The sequence below is a fragment of the Nannospalax galili genome, unplaced genomic scaffold (assembly GCF_000622305.1).
Source record: "Nannospalax galili isolate Female #2095 unplaced genomic scaffold, S.galili_v1.0 scaffold786, whole genome shotgun sequence".
Taxonomy (NCBI): Eukaryota; Metazoa; Chordata; class Mammalia; order Rodentia; family Spalacidae; genus Nannospalax; species Nannospalax galili.
In genome coordinates this window covers 767,194-792,043 of record NW_008355774.1, presented here as the reverse complement: position 1 = coordinate 792,043, position 24,850 = coordinate 767,194, and the positions used below count along the sequence as shown (strand labels likewise).

Here is a 24,850-nt window from a genome sequence, read left to right as displayed (position 1 = left end):
ATATGTGTTCTCTAGGGGATAGTACTGGGCCCTCATAACCATCAGTTGTACAGTGGAGACCCTTTGTTTAACAAATATGACTAGAGCATTAAAGATACAGGGTCCAAAGGTTAACAATGCTATAAGGATTAAGAGGGGACCGGCCAGAGCAGTGATGAATCCAGGTGCGAAGTCCGTTCCCCTTCATTGTCATGGGAGTCGTCAGGATCACAGTGAATGGTCCTTTCCAGTGTTTCCTTCTGATGTCATTTTATCCAACAATGTCTCCAGGTCGGTGAGGATGTCAAGTAGCTGGAGGCAGTTTATGCACGTGTCGGATCAGGGGATGGAGGTGCTCCTACACAGCCTGTAATGCCCTAATAGACTAGAGGATTACATGATTAGATATTTCAGCCAACAGTTCTGACTTTAATCTTGGGACCAGGGGAGGGGACTCTTCTGAAAAGAATCTCAAAAGGAGTTATTCCCTGGATATAGGGGGAGTTTCTAACCCTCAGGAGGGCAAAAGGGAAGAGAGTCACCCAGTCTGCACCATTCTAGGGGGTTAATTTAGTCAAGGTCTCCTTCATGGTCCTATTCATCCTTTCTACCTGTCCTGAACTCTGGGGATGGTATGGACAATGTAGTTTCCAATTTGTCCCCAGGGCCTTTGTTAAGGCCTGTATTACCTGAGAGATAAATGCCAGTCCATTGTTAGATCCTGACATTAAGGGCACACCAAACCTGGGAATGAGTTCATCCAATAACTTCTTGGCAACTGTGGTTGCTGTCTCCTTCTTGGTGGGAAAGGCTTCTACCCATCCTGAAAGTGTCTACAAAAACTGGTAAATATTTATATCCAAAATGTCCTGGCTTTACCTCAGTGAAATCTACCTCACAGTGGACTCAAGGTGCAGTTCTTCTTTCACGTTTTCTGGAGGCTTTATCATTTTTATGACCTTGCCATCTGAAGTGTGTCTCCATCCTGAGGAGACATACCCATTTGGAATTGTCTGGAAATATTTGTCATCCTCTTCTGTGTATGAAGGCTTTTCAGGTAATGTAGGATCTGGCAGGGCTAGGAGAACAGGTTCAGATGGGGATTCTGCTATTTTCTTGGCAACTTGATCTGCCTTTTGGTTTCCTCGGGCCTCAGGTGTGCTGGTGTCCTGGGCAATGAATGACTGCCACCCTTTTTGGCTTCCATATGACTTTTTTTTTCTTTTTGGTCTTTTGAGACAGGGCTTCCCTATAGCCCCAGCTGTCCTGGAACTCACTATGTAGACCAGGCTGGCCTTGAACTCACAGAGATCTGCCAGCCTCTGCCTCCCAAGTGCCCATATGACTTTTAACAAATCAACGATCTCTTGCTTGTTTTTGATAGTCCTTCCTTTTAATGTCAGGAGGCCTTTTTCTCAATAGATGGCTCCATGTACATGAACAGTAGCAAAAGCATATCTACTATCAGTGTAAATGTTGACAGTCTTACCCTGTCCCAGTCTTAGTGCCTGAATCAAGGCTATCAGTTTAGCCTTTTGAGCAGATGTTCCTTTTGGCAGGGCTTCCGCCCATAGAACATTCTTCTGAGTGACTACTGCTGCCCCTGCATACCTGACTCCATCTTTTATGTAACTACTCCTGTCTGTGTACATCTCCAAGTCAGGGTTCTCCATGGTAAGTTGGTGAGCGGCTTCCCTCTTCCCTGGACATGCTGCAGCAATTCAGAACAATCGTGATGCACAGTTGTCTCAGACTCAGTCTCGGAGCAGGGATGCAGGGTTTAAGGCACTGGTCACTGCATATGTCAGGTGGGGCACGTCTAGTAGGAGAGACTGGTAATGAGTTAGTCTTGCATTTGTGAGCCAGTAATCAGGCGGGGCCTTCAATACCCCTTCAATAGCGTGGGAGGTAGTTACAATCAGTTGTTGCCCCAAGGTGAGCTTATAGGCATCTTTAATCAGGACTGTGGTGGCCACTATAATTCTTCAGACAGGCTGGCCATCCAGCCACCATTGAGTCTAATTTCTTTGAGAGGTAGGCCACTGGTCTCTTCCAGGGGCCCAAAGTTTGAGCAAGTACTCCCTTTGCTACACCTAAGCCATTCTTCTACATAAAGGTAGAAGGACCTCTGGCAGGGCTACGGCTGGTGCAGAAGTGAGGGCCAGTTTTAGGTTATCAAAAGCCTGCTGTTATTCTTTTGCCCAGGAAAATGCTGAGCCCCCCCCCACCCTTGTTACTTCGTATAGAGGCCTGGCCAGTTCTGCAAAACCAGGTATCCATAGGCAACAATATCCAGCTGACCCCAGGAATTCTCTGACTTGACTCTGACTTCGGGAAATGGGGATGTCCAGGATTGCCTTTTTCCTTGCAGAGGAGAGCCTGTGCATACCTTCTTCCAATTGTTCTCAGGTGGGGTGGACCAGCAGCAGTGACAAACCCGCAGGTGGTCTCCCTCTCGCTTCCTCCCAGCGGCACTGGCACCGAGGCGATGGATGGGCGGACGGGAGATGCTGGAGGGGGCAGGACAGCAGCAGCAGTGACTAATACTAATAACCCAGGCATTGAAGTTCTTTCAACAAGTCTTTTGTCCTGCAAAACCTGGCTGACTTTCGACAAATTTGTAGACCTTTTTGTAGCAGCCTGGAGAACCCCCATAAGAATCTGGTGATAGAGTCTAAGTGACTCCCTACCTGCAGGGGTGTTGGGATCCCAATTTGGGCAGCGGTGAGGGACAATTCCTCGATCACTTCAGGTAAATGGGCCAGTACCCGTTTCCGGGCCTCAGAGAGGATCCAGGTGCATTCCTCAGTGGTGAAGAGGGTGAGAAGGAGTTGTTGGACATCACCCCAGGTGGGCTGGTGAGCTCAACCATTTGGGAGGTTTGTCCAAAAGGTAAAAGTAAACCATGACATAAGGAATCTGATCAGGGTGTCCTGGGCTTCCAAAGATCATTGCCTGAAGAGAAGAAATCTTACTAATCTCAAGAACCAGTAGAGGGCCATCCTTCATCAAAGGATGGCCATTCAAGAGAACAGAGGGTCCAGAATTTCCCCGAATAAACAGTGTCTCCAGAGATTGCAGCTGCTTTTTGGAAATCTTTAAAATGAGAAATAGGACAAGGGGAGTATCTTCAAATGAAGGAGTATGACCCATAACGGAAAAGAAGAGGATTAATCCAAAATAAAGACCAATGAGAACCAGACAAACAGGAAACAAAGACTTGACACCAGGACAACACAGAACAAAAGCGCTGCGTGTTGGGGAATCACTGCGCATTTGATGGTCACTACGGGAGTGACTAGGGTCGATGCCAAATGGCTGGAGGCCACAGACAGTCAACCAATCAGATGAAGGGTTGGGGCATCCCCCGTCCTCCTGCTCAGAGAGCAATACTGTGTCCAGTTTCTCTCCTTTGAGCCCCCAGAAGTCCAGACAGAACAAAACCCAAAACAGACTCACTGCGGGAGGAACCAGAACTGAAGTCTCCAGGCACCAGACAGAGGTCAGAAAAAGACAGAAAGACAGACCAAGGGTTTTCAGGGAATCCCGGACGAGCCCCCCAAAATGTTCGGGGTCTGTAAAATTCCCTAAATTGACCACTCAGACACTGAGTCTCAGTAAAAAGGAGTGCTTTATTGGAGCCAACTGGTTGGGGACAGAGTCTCAGGAGCTGTACTGCGACTCTGAGCAGTGAAAGCAAGCTCCTATTCCAACTCCTAGTTCCAAAAATCCATTTAATATATTGTCCTCGGATAGAGGACGTATCAGATATTAAACTGATAAGAACAGATACTACACTTGATCTTAGCCAAAAGGCCGAGAAGCGATACCTTTCTCTCCGCACTGTGCCTTGTCCTACGCCCTCGCCCCACACTAACATTGGGGTCACCGCGCACACCCGGACTCCTGTCTCTCCCTCGGGCTCCGGCGGCCTCACGGGCTCGTCCTCTTCCCCTCAGCGCGCGTTTCCTTTTCTCACACTTTCCGCCAGAAATTACACATCACGGCTGTCCCTGCGTTCCCGGGTGGGAGGCCTTGTCTCATTTACATGTCCCGCCCTCCTGGGGCGTGTCAACCCCTGGCCGCCCCCCTTCCCGGAAGCCTCCCCGTGTTGCTCAGGTCAGGCCACTCCCTGTTCAGTCCTTGGAAAGTGCGAAAAAACAACGGAAGGGAGGTATGGGATGCGCCAGATGTGGAGGAGGTGGTGGACTTTCCCTTCCTGGTCGTGGTGTTTGGGTTCTGAGGAATTCCCCAAACTGACCACTCGGACACTGAGTCTCAACAAAAAGAAGCGCTTTATTGAGGCCAACTGGCTGGGGACTCAGAGCTGTACTGTGACCCCAAGCAGTGAAAACGCAGGGCTTTTAAGCAGAAAAACCATAAAAACCACACAGCAGGGGATGTCCACAGAAACTATACACAGAATAACCAAGAAAGGATTGGAACAATCTAGGGCTAATTTCCAGAGACTTTACCTATACAGCCATTGGCTGTCTTACCTGGGGCAGAACGTTTTCTCTTCTGCCCCAGATTATTCCCATAGAAACCATACACAGATGTATCAGGTATACTGCCATTGGCTAGCTTACCTGGGGCAGAATGTTCTATCTCTTCTGCCCCAGACCATTTCCATAGAAATCATAAACAGATACCAGGAAAGGGTTTGAACAATGGAGGGGATTTCCAGAGTCAGGTGGAGGGCAGCTTTTTCTCAGAGGATAGGGAGGGGGTCTGAGGGGTCACTTATCTGTGACCTCCTTTTTCTATCCCTGATCACAACAGATGCTGCACTACAGAGAAGATGCATAACTTCAAGGGCCAAAGTAGCTATTAGAAACATGGAGGGACTATCTGTCCCTGATCAGAACACATGTAACAATCAGGGATGGATGGCCTGGCATTACTCTGGTCCCTGAGGCAGGGTTTGACATCCATGGTCAAGAACAAGTTGAGGAAAAGAAGCACAAAATAGGCAGAGACCCAGGGCATCTATGCAGGGTGAGTAGCACCTATCAAGTGCATGGCTGCTTCCCAGGGGCTTTGGAACTAGGAAGGTGGCCTGCTGCCATGCTAATTCCAATGTAATGGGTTGAACTTAATAACTGATGTTATACTGACATTTCTTAAAACACTAAGTACAATGTTCTCCATGCATCCTTGGCCCATGCTAACAATATAGACATATTTTCCAATGTGGCTTTAGTGGGAAAAATTGTGGCCCTAATCTCAGAGACTGAATAGCAAAGATTCTGACAGTCTGAAGACCACATTCATTGGGTAGTTTTCTCCTTAGGCCTTTTGCTCCCCTGACCAATGAAATGGCCAGGTTGTAACAGCAGCAGGAGATCCCCCCAGGACAAGATGAAGGCCTTCTGCACTGTGCCCTGGGTTGTCCAAAGGTCTTATGATAAAGTGAACAGGGGTAGTCCTTTACTGTTGATTCTCCTGTGGGTGTCCATGAAACCTAAGGAACAGGGTGACTATGGAGAGCCTACATACCTAGTGGCTTCAGCCCTTATTAATTCAGATTCACCTCTAGAGATCAAGTAGGTTTCCTTTGGCTGATTCTTGGGGGCCATTCTGATGAATTGGTTAGCTGAGATAGGGACACTAAGACAGACAGCCCTTCATAGGACAGCCTAAGCAGGGATTGTGTCCCCAGAGGCCTGTGGATATAGACACTGGGCTCAGAATTAGCTTATGCTCAACACCGAACTGCCTTACCCATCTACATGTTGGACCAGATCATGCCCACTTATCCTATTCAGATCAGCCTGTTAACTAAGACAGTTCATTAACCAGAGCCACAACCAGAACTCTGGTGGTTGGATTGTCCTTTGGGGCATGCTGCCCCCTCCCCAAGGAGTACAGGGAGAGGCACTGGAGCAGACAGTATGGGTAAGGATGGGGGTAACATGGGCAGAACAGTATAACACTTAAGAATCCTTTACATATGGCAGAAACAACCTCAGCACAACCTTAGCTCCAAATGTGAATGGCCTGATGCTGGTATAAGGATGGGAGAGACTCAAATGTGCATGTGCTCCTGTGTATGAGAAAAGTGTAAGGCTAGGGAAGAGGATCCTATGTCTATATGTGAGAGCAGATGGATGAAAGAACCAGTGACAGGGTGAAACAAGTCTTTCCCAAAGCACTTTAATGCACACACCAGCCCACAGTCTTTGCCTGCTGGCTGGGCAGGAGAAGCCAACCCCACCTGGAGGCTCCCAAGGCTTCCCATGCCCAGTATGCCTGGAGGGGTGAGTCCATATACACTTCCATCAATAGGTGAGGGGTGTGAGGATGAAGAGGCGGTCTTCCTCTTTACGGATCCAGCGCATCAGCTTATGGATGGCACTGACAGCTGATGCCTTGGTCCCCAGTGGACTGTAGCACATGTAGAGCTCAAAGGCACCTGTCACCTGGAGGAGGGGGCAAAGGGTGGTCATCTAGGATAGACATGCCTCTTGTGACATCTACCCAGTGCTGTATGAAGCCCAGTCCATCTAGAGCCACCTTACCCAGGCTAGAAGGTTCTCGTTGGGGCCTGTGTAGTAGATGGTCTTGAGTGGGCGAGAGGCATTGTGGGCACGGCTGTGCAGGTACTGGTAGAGGCCCAGCAGCCGCTCCTGCTCCTCTTCACTGGTGTATGGGGCTTCAATCTCAGGACTGCAGATGGGGGGAATGGGTTCACAAAGGAATGACTTTCATTGTCTTCTCTAGAGATCTAGAAATACTATTTCTGGACAGGGAAACTCTAGCACCTGTTCTCTCCAGATGCTCTCCTCTGACAGGACATGTCTCCCCACCACAAAGAACTCCCCAGGACAGACTGGAGCCCTGCTCTCCTTCCCAAGTTCACAATGTGTTTGGTAGCCTTTCTTTGGAGAGGTTAATTTCTGAGTTTAGGTATCCAATAGAATAATAGGTCTGGAATGGAAGCAAAAATAAGCTGGGAAATCTTCTGGGCCAAAAGGGGATAAAGGGAGGACAGAAGTTGTCATATCTGCCCAGCTCCTTCATTGGAGTAAATGGGGGAAGATGTTGCATCCTGACTCCAAAGGCAGAGCTGCCACAGGGTGAAGGACCCCAGAAACCCATTCTGGCTTCTTTCCCTGGGTATATTGGTTTAAGTTGTTCAAGGCCTTATGGGTCCTGAAGTATAGAGGTATATGCCCACTGTGAGATGGGAAGTCTGGGTCTCTGGTGCCAGAACAAAGCAGCTCCAGTATGCTGGTGCACTCTCAAAGGAGTGGTCAGCTTCAGAGCCACATCTTAGGGCTCAGGACCCACCAGCCTCTCCCCCTCTCCCCAACCTTGTCTCCCTGAAGCAGTGCCTTCCCTCACCTGGTGAAGAGTCCTGAGCTCTTTGATTTATAGAGGAAGTGGCGCAGTTCAGGGATGCCCACTTGGGCAACGCTGTAGTAAGGGGTGCGCAGCGCCTCCCGCAGCGCCAAATGGGCCCCACGTTTTCGAAGGCGCTCCTGGAAGCGGCGGCGGCAGTCAGAGACTGCAAAGAAGTCCTCCCGGTCGGTGGAGACCAGTAGCAGGCAGAGGTCAGTGTCAGGCTCTAGGTAAGAGATGTGTGCGTGGAAGAAGCCCGCGGCGTTGAACTTTGGCAGGCACACGGGAGTCCATGCCTCGCCTTCGCGGAAGGATGAGGAGGAACTAATGAGGTTGAAAAGCAGGTGCAGGTCGATGGGATGAAGGAATTGGTCCTTGCGGCGCACGAGCGCCACCAGCTGGTTGCGGGCCAGCAGGATGGAAAAAACCAGGCTGCGAGCACGTGCCTGCTGCAGGCTGGCACTCACAGTGTCCCGCACAGCCGCTGCCAAGGGTAGGCACCGCGCGGCCCCCATCAGGAAACTGGGATCTCGGGCCATGAGATGCAGCAAGTTATCGGTGATTCGCTCAGAACCCGAGAGCAGGCGCCGAAGGTCGTAGTTCTGCTTTTGCTGGAAGATGTGGCTCAGCTGCGCACCAGTAAGAAGGCTCAGGATCTGGTAGTAGATGTAGAGCAGCTCCTGCGCCAGCTCCTGGGCCGACTGCCGCGTGCGGGCCACCGCCACCAGCACCAGAGGGCTCCGGCGCACGAATACTACCTTGTAGCCATCTGAGGGTGTGGGGGGATGTCAGCCTCAGCCCTCCTCCCGGAGGCCCTCCCGGATATGCTTTCCCAGCAGATACAAAGCTTCACTCCCACCTTGCTGGGAGCTCTGAATTCAGTAGGGGCTTAAGGGTTGGGGGTACCAGTCACCCCCTTTCCGGGCCATTTGCTTCACAGACTGACTTCCTCAGAAACACAGGAAGCTTTTCAGGAAAACAAGTTTTGTTTTGTTTTGAGACAGGATCTTATGTAGCTCAGGCTGGCCTGGAACTGGCTATGTACCTGAAGCTGGGTCTGAACTACGGATCCTCCTGCCGCCACCTCCCAAGTGCTGGGATAACAGGCAAGGTGTACATCACCACTCACAGCTCAGGAAAACACATTTTTATGGCTAGGAAAGAGCTGGATTAGGCTAAGGACGTGGGATTGACTGATTTAAAAAAAAAAATCTTTTATCACTTCCCCTGATGGCTTTTATCCTTTCAATGGCAAAACTCTTGTGAGAGCTATCTTTAGCCCTTACCACAGCCCCCCAACTTCGCAGCCCCCCCAGTCACCAGCCCTGGGAGTCTGAGGACAAGAGGCTCAGAGAGTTGGACACACTTTACCCTCAGGCAAACAGTACCACCCAGCTCTCTAGACTCTGTGTGTGAGAATAAAACAGGGGCCAAGAAGAGGAAAACTTCCTTGTAAGTAGAACGAAGAGAATCTAAAAAATTTTGAGGGTTTGTCAAAAGAATTCTATCCTGTGTGTGTGTGTGTGTGTGTGTGTGTGTGTGTGTGTGTGTGTGGTGTCTAAAGTCTGCTATGAATAAACCCTGCCAGTGAAGCCTTCCCCACAACCCTCTTCTGGTGGCTCACCTGCATGGATGGAGCGGATGGCATTCTTGTCTGCCTCCAGGAAGGATACCAAGGCCACCATGACACCCATAGTGCTGGAAAGTGCTTCCTCAGACCCATATCGAGAATACACAGGCTTCCCTGCCTCACTCAGTACAAAGACATGCTTCTGGTGTAGTCGCCATGCCTCTGTAGCATCCTCCTCGTCCCCTTCGGCTGTGCCCTCTCGGGAGGGCTCTGTGGCTGGTCTCCCAGCTGCCCCAGAGGGTTCCAGCCAGTCCTCAGAGCTTCCTGGCAGCATCTCCTCCTGCAGGTCACGGGCTACACCTGTCAGCTGGGTGCTGAGCTCGCTGAAATCCTGACTGATCTGACGCATGTCTGTAGGCAATGGTGGGGGACACCCAGCACCCTCTTTGGGGCTGTCCCCAGAAGGCTCCCCATTTTCTGACTCAGTCAGGTCTTCATAGGAACGTGCATGGACGAACATGGCACCCTCCTGCCCAGCACCTGCAGACCAAAAGCACAGGTGAGTGGGGTAGCTGTTGACAGACACTCACCAAGGCGGGGCCTAACATGGTCACTCTAATATGACTGCCTGTCCCGATGGTGCCAAGCCACTGTTTCTTCCTGCCATGGTTCATGGATCATTCTGCTCTACAACTTAAAGTCCCTCAGTCTCATGGCAGCAGTTAGAGTTAGTATCTGCCTACCTCTCTCACTGTTTGTGCAGCTCACTCCTTTGCTCATTCCCCACAGACTGGCTTTCATTCATCTGCCCTTTAGACCCCCTCAATGAGGGCACACCTATCTCAGGAGCTCTGCATCTGTTGTCTCGCCAGAAGGCATTCCTACCTCCCATGTGGGTAGCTACTTGTCATACTTCAGCTCTCAGGGAAGATGTTAGTTACTTCTTGGCCTGACCTCTAACACCAGACAATCTTTTTCTCTTTGATTTCCCCTGTAACACTAGCCAGTTATGGGCCTTCTCCCCAACTTCAATGGTATCCCTCAAGAACGGAAACTGAAGCTTGGTTATTTATTCTCTTTCTGGGAGGACTACAATAGTACCTGACTACCAACCTGTGTCTTCTCCAGGGCAGGGACCATGTCATCAGTCTTTCCTTTTTATCTTTTTCTTTGGTGCTATGAATGGAATCCAAGGACTGAGACATTCTAGGTAAGTGCTCTACCAGTGAGTTGAAGCCCTACCCTACCTTGTTTTCAAGATAGGCTTGCTACATAGCACTGGCTAGCCTTATATTCATTATGTTGCCCAGGCTGACTGTAAACACATAGCAATCCTCTTGCTTCAACCTCCTGGTACTTGGATTATAGCTATACACCACCACGTCCAGCTCTTAGTTTTCTTTTTCTTTTAAATAGGGACTGGAGAGATGGCCCAGTGGTTAAGAGCACTGGCTACTCTAGCAGAGGTCCCAGGTTCAGTTTTCAGAATCTACATGGCAGCTAAGACCTGTCCTTAACTCCAGTTCCTGGGAATGTGATGCCCTCTTTCTGCCTCTGCAGGCATTGCATGCTTGGGTGCATTTACAGACATGTAGGCAAAATACTCATACATACAAAATAAAAGTAAATACATAGGGGCTGGAGAGTTGGTTCAGGGGTTAAGAGCACTGACTGCTCTTATGGAGGACCTGGGGTTTCATTCCCAGCACCCAGTTGGCAGCTAATAACCATCCTAACTCCAGTTCCAGGGGATCCAATGTTCTCTTCTGACCTCTGTGGGCATTGCACAAAACAGGTGCACTTACACACATTTAGGCAATACATATCAAATAAGAATAATAAATAAAATGTTAAAAAAATAAGCTGGGTGTGGTAGCACATGCCTTTAATCCCAGCACTTGGGAAGCAGAGGCAGGCAGATCTGTGTGAGTTCTAGGCCAGCCTGGTCTACATAGTGAGTTCCAGGACAGTTGGGGTTAAAGGGAGACCCTGTCTCAAAAAGACCAAATAAATAAATAAATACATAAAAAATTTTAAAAGAAAAAAAAAAAGAGTTCTCACAATGGTGAGAACTGGAGTTCAGATCCCAGGACCCATGTAACAAGTGAGGCATCCCACAAATGCCTGCAACCTCAGCTCTGAGGGGTCAGAGAAAGGAGGATTGCTGGAGCTTGGTGGCTTCCAGCTTAGCTGAGAAAATGTGATACACCTGACACACTCTTCCACCCCCCCCATCTATACACAGGTGCACAGAATGGCACATGCATGTGTACACACACACACACACACACACACACACACACACACACAAATGTTTAAGAGCACTAGCTGCTCTTGCAGAGGAGCTGGGTTCAATTCCCAGTACCCACATGGTGGCTAATAACGATCTGTAGCCCGGAACCCAACTCTCTCTTCTAGCCTCTGCAGGCATCACACGACATGAGTGCACTTAACATATATGCAAGCAAAATACTCATACACATAAAAAGGTTTAGGTTTTTATTAAAAGAAAAAAAATTTTGAGACAGGTATGTAGCTTTGGTTGGCCTGAAACTTACTATGTACACCAGACTGGCCTCAAACTCACCTCTGCCTCTCTAGTGCTGGGATTATAAGGCATGAACCATCACTCCCAGCATAAGATAAATTTTTAATATAGATTTTAATAAGAGCATTAAGAGGCAAAAGGAGGCACTTTTTTTTTTAATAGGAGACAGGATCTCACTGCTGCCTAAACTTGTGATCCTCATGCCTTAGTGTTATGAATAGCTGGGATTATTAGTGTATATGACTTACTATGTCTGGCTCTTTTTGATTTTCAGTGCTGGGAATTGAAGTCAGGGCCTTGCACATGCTAGGCAAATGCTCTACCCTGAGCTATATCTCTAGCCCCTTTATTGACAAACTTGTGATACTGAGGATTGATGTCAGGACCTGGTACATGCTAAGCAAGCACCCTGCCACTGAACTATATTCCTGGCCATATATTTTGAGTCTCTATTATGAGTTTGGTGCTATACTAGACATTGGAGATACAACTCTCCTGTGCTCAAAGAGCTTATAATCTTGTGGAGAGATAGAAAATACATAAACAAAGACAATTAAAAGATAACTACTGACCTACATAGTGTTGTCTAAGCACAGCTAAATTGTGAGGTGCTATTTAAGCTGAAAGATGGGAGAGATGGCTCAGCACTTAACACTTAGTGCTCTTATACCCTTACTGAGTGACTCACAACTGCCTTTCACTCCAGATCTAGGGAATCCAATGCCCTCTTCTGAATTCCACAGGCACCTGCTTGTACTTGGTGCACATACAGACAAATACACACATGCACATGCGTGTATATGCACACACACAAAAAACCCACAAAGTTAAAAACTATTTTTTTTCAAAAGAACTCATTTTAAGCTGAAAGATGAAAAGAGGAGAAGGATCCAGGGATGTGGACTTTAGACATGGAACAGGAAGAGAACCATTAGTACCCAGGAGCACAAGGTGAATGGTACAATATGAAATGGCAAGAAAGGTAAGATGCAGACTGAGCCTGGCTTTCTGAGGTATCCTCAGACTATAACAAATCCCTAATGAATGAATGAGCAAATGTCCAAGTGAGTATGAAGGAAAGAGTGGTTATGAACCCTAATTCCCACTGGAGGCTAGCTGTTCCAGTTGTTAGCTAGTTGGGGGACTGCATACTCTGTCCATACCTGGCTCCATTCCCTGGGCCAATCCTGGTGTGGGGCTCTCTGCTCTCTCCACACTCTGTCCATCAGAAGGAGCCAATGTGCCATCAGGGCATTCGTTGCTTCTCTTCCTCTGCATGTCAGCAGCCATCCTTCAGGCTTTCCTATGAGGTAAAAAAGGCATCATGGAAGGTAAAGGAGTAAGGTGCCATTGGGAGAGTCACTAGCACACTTAATAGTAGTAAGCTAGAACCCCAGCAAGTCAAATTCCTGGGGAATGGCTTATAAGTATTCCCCCATTTAAAAAAACAAAAACAGCTGGGCATGGTGGTGCACACCTTTACTCCCAGCACTTGGGAGGCAGAAGCAGGCGGCTCTTTGTGAGTTCAAGGCCAGCCTGGTCTACATAGTGAGTTCCAGGACAGCTGGGGCTACAAGGAGACCCTGTCTCAAAAAAAAAAAAGACAAAAAAAAGGTAAAAAAACAAAAACAGCCAGGCATGGTGGCACAGGCCTTTAATCCCAGCATATGGGAGGCAGAGGCAGGCGGATCTCTGTGAGTTCAAGGCCAGCCTGGTCTACGTAGTGAGTTCCAGGTCAGCTGGGGCTACAGGGGGACCCTGTCTCATAAAACAAAAACAAAAAACAAAACAAAAACAAAAAGCCAGAGGTGGTGGTATATGCCTTTAATCCCAGCACTCAGAGGCAGAGGCAGGGAGATCTCCGTAAATTCAAGGCTAGCCTGGTCTACATAGTGAGTTCCAGGCCAGTTGAGGCTACAGAAAGACCCTGTCCCAAACAACCAAAAACCACCAAAACCCCCCACCAAAAACAACAACAGCAAAACCTATGTTTCTCATTGAGTATAATGCCAGGAGGCTGAGTCCGGAGAATTGCCATGAGTTCAAAGATCCTGTTTCAAAAATTTAAATAAATAAATCTCTGCCTTTGTCTCTGCTGCCTCCTCTTCCTCCTCCTCCTCTTCCTCCTCCTCCTCCTTCTTCTTCTCCCTCTCTCTCTCTCTCCCTCCCCTTTCTCTACTGGAGATTGGAGGTTGAACCCAGGGCCTTTTACATATTAGGTACAAAAACAATCAGCCCTAAATAAATATTTTGAAATGTATATAAAATGATTTTTTGAAAAAAAAAATGGTAACAGCAACTAACACATTAAATGTCAGAGTAGCCAGGTATGGTCGTACAACTGTAATCCCAGCACTCAAAAAGCTGAAACAGAAGAACTACTGCAACTTTGGGGCCAGCCTGGGCTATATAAGGTTAGCCTGAAATACATAATGAAGCCCTGTCTTGAGAAAACAAAAGTTGGGACTAGAGAGATGACTCAGTGGGTAAAAGCACTTGCTGCTCTACTAGGTTCAGGTCCCGGGACCCACATGGCAGCTCACAACAGCCTATAACTCCAGTTCCAGGGGATCCAATACCCTCTTTTGACCTCCACTGGGCACCAGACATACATGTGGTGCACATATATACATTCAGGCAAATACTCATACACATAAAATAAAATAAAATTTCAAAAAATAGAAGTATCAGAGTAGCATGCTACAAAGTTTATGTGGGTTAAGTTATATAATTTAGAGGATGCCTCTGAGGCAAGTACTCTAATCAAACTGTCTATAGGAACTGAGAACTGAGGCTGAGGAACTAGGAAGGAAGCACTTGATATGGGAATTGAAATAGTTCATAACCTGGTATCTTTCACTCTATAGTCTACCACGAATTTCCCACTAAAAGCCGAATTGACCAATAGCTCTTTTGGGATATTTCAGCACTTGTAGAGAAAAAAATGAGATACAGTTAACAGACTTTTCTTTAGACTGGAGTTGCTCTTCTCTAAATATCCCTCTGTACCTCCTGAATCTGGCACAATTGATTCCTTTACCATTTAAAAATAATAGCTAATTATACAGGGACTGGAGAGATGGCTCAGCAGTTAAGAGCACATACTGCTCTTCCAGAGGACCTAAGTTCAGTTTGCAGCAATCATATCAGGTGCTCACAACTGCCTATAGCTCCAGTTCCTAGGGGATCACCACCTCTGGCTACTGAGGGCATCAGCACTCATAAGCACATACCCATACACAGAAAAACACATACACATAATTAAAAAAAAACCAAAACTAACTAGAACTGGACATAGTGCTGAAATTCTAGCACATGGGAGGCAATGGTAGGATCTGAGTTTGAGGCCAGTCTAGGATATACCAACAAAACCCTGACTCAAAACCAACCAACCAACCAAACAAACAAACAAAACAAAACTGGAGCGCTTGGTGGTGCACACCCTTAATCCCAGCACTTGGGAGGCAGAGGCAGGTGGATCTCTGTGGGTTCGAAGCCAGCCTGGTCTACATAGCGAGTTCCAGGCCAGCTGGGGCTACAGAGAGACCCTGTCTCAAAAAGACCAAAAGAACAAAACAAAACAATGACAACAAAACCCACAAAAACACTGGGTTGGTAGCTCATGCTAGTAATTCCAGCACTCAGGAGGTGGTGACAGGAGGATTAAGAGTTTTAAGGACAGCCTATGCTATAAAAGACTCTGTCTCAAAACAAAAACAAACAAACAAAAAACCATTCTACTTTTTTCTTTTTGAGACAGGGTCTCCCTGCTGCCCCAGCTGGCCTGGAACTCACTATGTAGACCAGGCTGGCCTCAAACTCACAGAGATCCTCCTGCCTCTGCCTCCTGAGTGCTGAGATTAAAGGCATGCACTACCATGCACCCCTAAACCATAGTACTTTTAAACTCTACATTCTCTCCTAGCTACCACACCATTTTTCCTGCTATTTTTTTTGTATATATATTTTGTCTGTAGTACTGACTTGAACCCAGGGCCTGTGCATGCTAGACAAGTGCTCCACCACGAAGATGCTGAACTACCAGCATTTTGTTCTTGTTTTTAGATAGGGTCTTGCTAAATTGACCAGGTTGGCCTAGAAATTTCCAGCCTTCTGTCTCAGATTCCCAAGCAGCTGGGATTACAGATGTGCATCACCATACCTAGGTTTTGCTGCCTTTTATGACAAGTCCTCTCAAAATAACTAATAATATTTGGAATTTATATGAGTCTGGCAGGCTAGGCTATGCTCTCTAACAAGTGAATGATAAAACAGTAGAGGCTTTATATATAAGGGCTTATATTTTTGCTTGTACACAATTTGCTGTGGATCTGGTAGCAACTTTTTCCTGAATGTCAATTTCTTTTCTTTTTGCTAACAATCATCTGGAACTCTAACAATCATCTGTAACTCCAGTTCCAGGATTAAAGGCATGTGTCACACCTGGTTTAATAATTCTTTAAAAATATGGGGCTGGAGAGATGGCTCAGTGGTTAAGAGCACTGACTGCTCTTGCAGAGCACCCAGGTTTGATTCCCAGCACCCACATGGTGGCTACAAACCATCCTTAACTTCAGTTCCAGGGGAATCCGAAGCCCTCTTCTGACCTCCGCAGCATTGCATGACATGGGTGCACTCACCTACATGCAGGCAATACATGCATATACATAAAATAAAAATTATAAAATATTTTTTTAAATATATTTTTTATTTATTTTTATTTTATGTATATAAGTGTACTGCCTGCATGTATGTAAGTGTACTGCCTGCATGTATGTAAATGTACCAGTGTCATATAATACTGCAGGAGTCAGAAGAGGGCATTGGATTCCTTTGGAACTGGATTTATGGATGTTAGCTGCCATGTGGGTGACAGGAATGGAACCTGGGTCCTATGCAAGAGCAGCTCTTAACCACTGAGCCATCTCTCCAGTCCCAATAAAATAATCTTTAAAAAAAAAACAAACAGGGGGCTGGAGAGATGGCTCAGCAGTTAAGAACACTGGTTGTTCTTGCAGAAGACCCGGGTTCAGATCCCAGCACTCTGGCAGCTAACAACTGTCCGTAACTCCAGTCCCAGGGGATCTGACAGCCTTTCCTGACCTCCGCGGGCATTGCATGACATGGGAGCAGTTACCTACATGCAGGCAATACATGCATATACATAAAATAAAAATAATAAGTAAAATATTTTAAAAACAAAAACCAGAGGACCTGTACCTGAGTTTGGTTCCCAGCACCCACATGGCAGCTAACAACCATCCATAACTCCAGTTCCATGGGACCTGATGCTCTCTTCTGACCTCCATGGGCATTGCATGACACAGGTACACTTACATACATACAGACAATACACTCATACACATAAAATAAAATGAAATAATAAAATAAAAAATTTTAAATGTGATAATAAAACAGTATTTATTAAAAAACAACAACAACAAACAGGGGCCTCAAGGATGGCTCAGTCAGTAAAGTGTTTGTCTTGAAAGCATGAAGACATGAGGTCCATCCACAGAACCAACATAGAAATGCCAAGCTTGGGACTAGAGAGATGGCTCAGTGGTTAAGAACACTGGTTGTTCTAGCAGAAGACCCAGGTTCGAATCCCAGCACCCACATGGCAGCTAACAACTGTCAGTAACTCCAGTCCCAGGGGATCTGACAGCCTCTTCTGACCTCCACAGGCATTGCATGACACTGGTGCACTTACCTACATGTAGGCAATACACACATACACATAAAATGGGCATGGTGGCACACATCTTTAATCCCAGCACTTGGGAGGCAGAGGCAAGCGGATCCCTGTGAGTTTGAGGCTAGCCTGGTCTACATAGTGAGTTCCAGGCCAGCTGGGGCTACAGGGAGACCCTGTCTCAAAAAAACCCAGATAAGGTGGACAGCACCAAATGAATAACACCAGAGGAATGACATTCAGGGTTGACTTGTGGCCTTCACATGCATTCACATGCATGTGCATACATACATATGCATTCACACAAAACCAGATGTAGGAGCTAGAGAGATGGCTCAGTGGTTAAAGTGTTTGCTACAGTCAGTGGTGCACATCTTTAGTCCTAGCACTCAGGAGGCAGAGGCAGGCAGATCTCTGTGACAGTAAGGCCAGCATGGTTTACATAGCCAGCTCCAGGACAGGCAAGTCTACATAGTGAGACCCTGTCTAAATAATAATGAAAAAATAAATGATAGTGGGAAGTAGACAATAAGTGGTTCCAGACAGAATGTCCAACTTCTTACAGAATCACTGATTAATGCTAAGTGGTAAATGCCTAAGTAGTAAATTTACCTAAGTGGTAAATTTGATATCTGATTATTTCTTGATTATCATGTTGGTCCAAACCACTATAATCTCTCTAGCAAATTCTTGCAACAATCTCCTAGCCTCACTACTTGCCACTTCTGTCTTCACACTCAAAGTGACTCTGTAATAGTTCCACCTCACTTAGCAAGAGAGTGAACTTCCTCACACAGGGCTCTCCCAATATACCCTTCTTCCTTTACTTCTCAGAGCTTGTTTCCTACCCTCTTTCTACATCAGCCCACCTCATCCTAAACACCTCTTCACTTTAACCTTTGCCCTTGCTTAGCCCTCACACTCCACTCTGTTTATTTCCCTGCCTAGGCTAGTACATGACTCACTCCCTCACTTCAGGTTGCTGCTCAAGTACCTTATCAGAGAAGCCTTCCTGCAATAAACCTGCTCACCTGGATTTATTTCTCTAGACTGAAGGTCACCCTGTGGACTTTTATATCAGAGACTTACACAGGAGGAATTCAACATTTGCCACATAAACACCTTTGGAAGGGAAAGAAAATGAAAGGTCTGTGAAAACACCCAGATCAAATATATTTGTGATCAGGCAAGAAAATTCTTGCCTGTGGAGAAAGACTTGACTTTGGAAGTAATCAAGTGTTCAGGAAAAATAGCTTTGCAGAGAGACTGGTTTTACTGGTCTCAGTTTTCTTAACTTGCAAAATGGTAAGGAAAGGATATATCCTGAAAATAGCCACTACTGATTTATGGGATTGTAAGATTTTTCCTTTTTCTTTTTTCTTTTTTACTTAATTGAGACAGTTTCACTAAGTAGACCAGCCTGGCCTTAAATTTACAGATCAAAGACATGTGCCACCATTCCCAGCTTGGGTTGTAGGATTAAATGAGATAATACATGTGATTTGGCTTTAGAGTAGGTATTTAATACATTGAACTGCTGCCAGGAGCACATCTTATTCTTAGCATTCAGACTGCACTTATACACAGATCCAGTGGTCTTTATTATGTAAGTCAGTCCTTTGAGAGTTTGCTCAGCCTGAATCAGGGCCTGATGAATGTCCTGGGGAAACACATTTCTGACCTTATGAAGCCAGGTGGGCTCTACTTTAAAGTGTCCCACCTGTGATGTCAGGCCAAAGAGCCATCTATGGGCCTCAGCCTTAGAGTACTGGCTTTCCACTGTCTATTCACTAGCTCTCTGCTGTCCTTGGAAATCTCCCCCAAGTTTCCCTCCTTGATCTATAAAATGTCCCCACTCTGTGGCCTTGTACTTCTAGTTTAAAGATCCAAACTAGGTCTATAGCAGCTTCATCTAGTAATGAGAGCCCACTCCCTCAAGATGCCTTATGGGAGTTAAATGAGCTCAGTGTTTCTGACTGTACACAGCATGGTATCTGCATGGGAAAGGGAGCAGGGTCAACTGTCTGGAGTTAGCAGATGTTTCTTTTACAACAGTTCCCCGGCCAGGTGAGATCATATAGCATCATCTAACATCTTAGCCTCTCCAAGGTCAGTCTGGGGTTCCATCCAGAAGGCCTAGATGAAGTAAAAACCCTCCTGGATACCCATCCACTCAGGGAGGAAAGTTGCTGAGTGAACTACAGCAAAACCCATTTTCAAACTCCACTGTAGCCATAATCTGTGCAGCTGATGCTCCTGGAAAAGTGGGCCTGAAGCAGTTAGGCACAGGAGGTCTCTCAGAACCATCCCCAGATGTCTCTACAAGGAACACTTTTTAGGCAGTTCCAGGGCTTGCTACTTTTACTAGAAGTGTACAGCAGAGCCTGTGAGCAATGACTCCTAACTGGTTTATCAACCCTCTGAGTGTGTTTCCCTCCCTCAGATGGCTCTGGAGAAGGGTGGAGCTTACAAGAATCTCTCTCTACTGGCTCCTAACCACCTAGATTCTTCTTCCTGTCCTGATGATGCTTCACCCTACCAAGCTTAACCCTTTGGTCTATCTAGGATGGTACCCATATGCAGGATGTGTGACAGGGCCCAGGTGAGGCTGTGCAGTGGGTGCTTCATCAGGATGCCTTTTTTTTTTTTGTCTTTTTTTTTTTTGTCTTTTTTGAGACAGGGTCTCCCTGTAGTCCCAGCTGACCTGAACTCACTATATAGACCAGGCTGGCCTTGAACTCACAAAGATCCGCCTGCCTCTGCCTCCCAAATGCTGGGACTAAAGGCGTGCGTCACCACGCCAGCCAAGAGTGCCTATTTTTTACTAAGAGCCCAGTCTGGTCCTAGTCACCTCTGGTAGCCACTCCCCTTCCTGACAAAGGCTGCTCACATTTCCCAAGCAAATTCTAGCCTAAAAAGGGTAGTTCACCTGCAAGGACAGCTCAGCTATCTGAGTCAGGACACCCTTGAGAACAAAATCCCAAGCCCCGGGTCCTTTCATGAGCTGCCTGGCTCACTGCATCCACCCCCCACCCCCCACCGCCCCGTCACTTTTTGAGAGGGCTCCGAGGGCCGAATATGTATTTTAGGAGGTAGTTGTCTTATCCAGCCACTGCCGCCTATAGGACATTGCCCTCTCGACCGAAGGATGGGTTCTTGGCCTTATCTTTTGTAATGCTCAGTTGGGGCCAGCTGGCTGAGGGACCCTAAGGAGAGTCAGTCCTGTCGCAAATGGTGCGAGTAGATGGTAGGGACCCTCCAGTTTTCAAGCCCCTCCTTCTAAAGATGACAGCTCGTCCGCCTCTCGCCGCCCCCAGGCCACGTGGGTTGGCAGTCAGACTCACCTGTTTCTTGGGGGAACACAGTCACTGCCTTCTGCCAGACCCCCGGGGGGTTATGAGTGTCCAACCGTGCCCGGCCTGAGGGTGCAGGTTGGCGGCGCTATTGGTTCTAGCGGATACAGACATGGCCACAGCGAACCAACTGATCCTCCTTGGCGACCCTCAACCGGTCGCCGGCGCAGGAAGACAGCCTTCGCCGGCCTCTGATGGCTGAGGCCCGGCTCTTGCCGCTTGGCCCGACCCAGCCCGCCCCTGGGGTGCATTGTGGGAAATGTAGTCCGCGGCGCTCGGCAGTCTAAAACACAGCGGGAGCTGTTCTGGGCTCCAGAACCCAGCAGAGCCCCGGGTGGGATCTGACCTGGTCCCTAGTGTCTTCACCTGGCACCGCCTTCTTCCCTGTCTTGGAGGCCCTTCCCTCCCTCCCCCCTTAACCCTTAGCACAGCAGGAGCCACTAGCACTGGACTCGCCTCTCTGTCAAGCCTACCGGAGGCTTATTCAAGGGATAGGAAAGGATATTGATGTTTCCCCACGGATTGTGAAAGGACAAAGGACAAGGCAGGTCTAGGGAGCTGGATAAACGTCATTAGTAAACTCAGCCACACTGACGGTAAAAACTGCACAATTTGTTTTAAAAAGTCCTAACTCCAGCCAGGCATGGTGGCATGCGCCTTTAATCCCAGCACGCGGGAGGCAGAGGCAGGCGGATCTCTGTGAATTCAAGGCTAGCCTGGTCTACATAGTTCCAGGAAAGCTGGGGCTACAGGGAGACCTCGTCTCAAAAAGATCGATTCCCAGCACTCACATGGTGGCTACAAACAGTCCTTAACTCCGGTTCCAGGGGAATCCGAAGCCCTCTTCTGACCTCCGTGGCTTTGCACCACATGGGTGCACTCACATACATGCAGGCAATGCACTCATACACATAAAATAAAAATAATAAAATATTTTTAGAAAGACCTCTTAAGCCAGGTTTGAATATATTAGTATAAGACTCTAGAAGGCTTAGATTTCAACGTGGCACATAGACGGACCTAGGGAGTTTTTAAAAAATATTAGTGCCGGAACACCACCCCTAAGAGACTTTTACTTAATTGGATGGTACGGGGAACCAGACATCAGCGTTATTGTAAAGTCTCCCTAGTAATTTGCTAAGGACAAAGAACAATTGTTTGTAATTTTCTAGACATAAAGCAATAAAAAAACAAGAAAAGTTTTCCCAGTGGCTCTTATTTTTGGAGAAAAGTTTAAAGAATGAGAATAGTATTACTCATTTTCTATGAAGCTATTAATTCACTTTTCAAATTTCGTGGTTAATTATCCCAGAAGTTCTGAGATGACAACAAAGTTGGAAATCTGATCCTCTCTTGCTGTTTGACAAGCACTTTAAGGTGGTCTTCTGTGTCCCTCTCAGTCCTACACAGAAGTTGAGAAAGAACTATGCCCTTGTGCCTTTTCTCACAACCACTTGAAGCCTGCCTCCACAACACTGGCATAGGTGAGACATGGTGACAAAGCTGTGTCTTTTTACTGGCAATGGCTTTGTACAGGGCTATCAGATCCTTGCAGGTAGAATAAGGGAAGCTTCCTACCCACACGAGAAAAAGCTTTGTTACTTAACAGTTCTTTTCATTGCAATGGTGAGAAGAGGCAAGAAGAGCCTCCCCTGTCACTGCAGGTCCTTCAGGATTTTCTGTCACCAGCTCTATCTTGAAGCAAATACCATTTATGCAGCTTTGTTCTGATTGTTTTATCATAGGATTTTAAGACAAGACTTTTCTTTGTGTGATGATGGGGATCATACAAAGGCCTTACAAATGCAGGCAAACATTCTACCACTGAGTCTCAGCCCTAGCTCCAGAGCTCTTATTCTCTGATTGACACAGAACTATATGGGCTATATTTTATTAATTATAAGCTATACTCCATGGACTTGATCTCCATAGAAGATAAATATCTCCAAAGTTAAAGTCCTCTATTTACCAGTTTGACAGTCTCCACATGGACTTCAGGATTTGTCCCAGAGTCTTATTCTTGCTCTGTATATATGTGTTCATTTATGTGCACATGTGTGCAAATGTGTGTGGACCAGAGGTCTACATTGGGTTGTCCTAATTAGCTTTAACTGACAACATATCCTAGAGTCACCTGAGAATGGAGTCTTTTTTTTTTTAAGATAGGGTTTCCCTGTAGCCCCAGCTGGCCTGGAACTCCCTTATGTGTACGAGGCTGGCCTGGATCTCACAAAGATCTGCTGCTTCTGCCTCCTGAATCCTGGGATTAAAAGTATGTGCCAGCCAGGCACAGGGTTGCACGCCTTTAATCCCAGCACTTGGGAGACAGAGGCAGGTGGATCTCTGTGAGTTCCAGGCCAGCCTGGTCTACATAGCTGGAGTTCCAGGCCAGCTGGGGCTACAGGGAGACCCTGTCTCAAACACCGAAAAAAAAAAAAAAAAAAACCCGTGTGTGTGCCAATATGTCTGATGAGAAATGAGTCTTGAGGGATTGTCAAACCAGATTGGCTGTGAACACGTCTTTGAAGGATTGTCTTCATTGTTAATGTAGGAGGACCAAGCCCATTGTGGGGAGTACTTTTCCCTAGGTAGGTGGTCCTGGGCTTTATAAGAAAGCTAAGTGTGAGCCTGAGTCAGCAGGCAGTGTTCCTCCATGGTATCTATTTCAAGTTCCTGCTGGAGTTCCTGCCCTGATGTCCCTCAGTGATGGACTGAAAACTGTAAGCTGGAATAAACTCTTTCTTTCCCTAAAATTGTTTCTGGTCAGAATGTTTTATCACAGCAACAGAAAGGAAACTAGAATGGGTGTTTTTCTGGATCTTTTTTTCCTTTTTTTTTTTTCCTGGAGCTGAGGACCAAACCCAGAGCCTTGCGCTTGCTAGGCAAGCGCTCTACCACTGAGCTAAATCCCCAACCCCATTTTTTTTTTAAAAGACAGGGTCTCTGATTGAATCTGGAGCTCACCAATTGGCTAGAGTGGCTGGCCAGCAAGCTCTTGGTATCTACTTGTCTCTGCAGATCCAGTACTGGTGTCACAGATGAGTACCAGTGTGCTTGATTTTTACTTTTACACTTTTACAAAGGTGTTGGGAGTCCAACCTCAGATGTTTATCATGCTTGCTCAACAAGAATTTTATCAACAAGCACAAGCACTTTACTGACTGAGCTGTCATCCCAGTCCTCACTCTTGCTTTTAAGTGCAAAAGCTCCACCAGATATTAGCACTGTATTCAAGAAGTATTCTATCTATTCAGATTAGCAAGTTACCATACATCCCCCCCCCCCCCACATTTCGAAGATTTGTGCTTAGAACACAAATCTCAGAGGGCAGAATGCTGTGGCTACTTGCTAAAACATCTTTGCTTGTTTGAAGGCAGGGTCTCATGTAGCCCAGGCTGGCCTGAATGCATAATTCTCTTGCCTCTACCTCCCAAGTGCTGGAATTACAAGTGCACTAATACAATGGATGTTTGCTTTTTTTTTCTCTCAGTCCCTAGCACTGAGAGGAAATCTTACAGCATCTTACAAATGCTAGGCAAGTGTTCTACCACTGAGCTATATTCCCCAGCCCCCCTTTTCCTTTTTATTTATTTTTTTGTCAATTACTATAGATTTGATATATTTCTACTTTACCCAAATTCCTCATCTAATATTTCATCCTATAAAAGTACTGACATGTAGCCAGGCCTGGTGGCACATGCCTTTAATCCTAGTACTTGGGAGGCAGAGGCAGATGGATCTCTGTGGGTTTGAGTTCAGCCCCAAACAAGTTCCAGACCAGACAGGGCTGCATAGTGAGATCCTGTCTAAAAAAAAGAAATAAATATCCTTATATTTACAGACAAGTGTACCTCTCACCACTCATCAAAGAAGCTTTTTTTTTTTTTTTTTGTAACAGATGGAGACTATTACAAAGTTCTGCAACTGGTCAAATGCAGAGAATAAGTTACTGTGAGGTGCCCAGCCCTAAGTGATACATCTACAATATAACCTCTACATGTAAGAGTCAGGGAACATCTTGGAAGTTGGTGGTGGAAAGAATGTAAGAACAAGAGGAACAAGATACCTTCTGTTAGTTAATGCATTCTAGACATGATAGGGAAGTGACACCAATGAAATCGCCACAGCATGGTAGTATAACCATAATGACAAAACCAGTTGACATGCCACGGTGTATGGGGGAAATTTCATGGGGTCCTATTTCAAGATGAATAGCTCCAGGAAATCAATGGACGCTGAAGGAGGGAGAATCAGTTTTCTCCAGGGACTAGCTAACCTGAGAGATTATCTAATCCCAAGTGAGTAGCCTTAAACACAGGTACACATGAGTACCACTTAATGGAATCAGTGCATTCATTTGT

At 46.7% G+C, this 24,850-nt stretch overlaps 1 protein-coding gene and 1 pseudogene across 1 annotated transcript; both read right to left on the bottom strand.

The window, feature by feature from the left end:
• Positions 1-3,629: 3,629 nt before the first annotated feature.
• Positions 3,630-3,807, bottom strand: LOC115067698 (annotated as a pseudogene).
• Positions 3,808-6,118: 2,311 nt separating this feature from the next.
• On the bottom strand, positions 6,119-20,732 carry Mon1a (MON1 homolog A, secretory trafficking associated). The gene is made up of 6 exons (XM_008853159.1): positions 20,481-20,732; positions 12,605-12,744; positions 8,948-9,433; positions 7,327-8,092; positions 6,501-6,648; positions 6,119-6,401 (listed from the first exon to the last, which is right to left on the bottom strand). The coding sequence occupies exons 2-6, from the start codon at positions 12,729-12,731 to the stop codon at positions 6,261-6,263; spliced, it is 1,668 nt and encodes a 555-aa protein (XP_008851381.1). The 5' UTR covers positions 12,732-12,744; positions 20,481-20,732; the 3' UTR covers positions 6,119-6,260.
• Between the last annotated feature and the right edge of the window lie 4,118 nt (positions 20,733-24,850).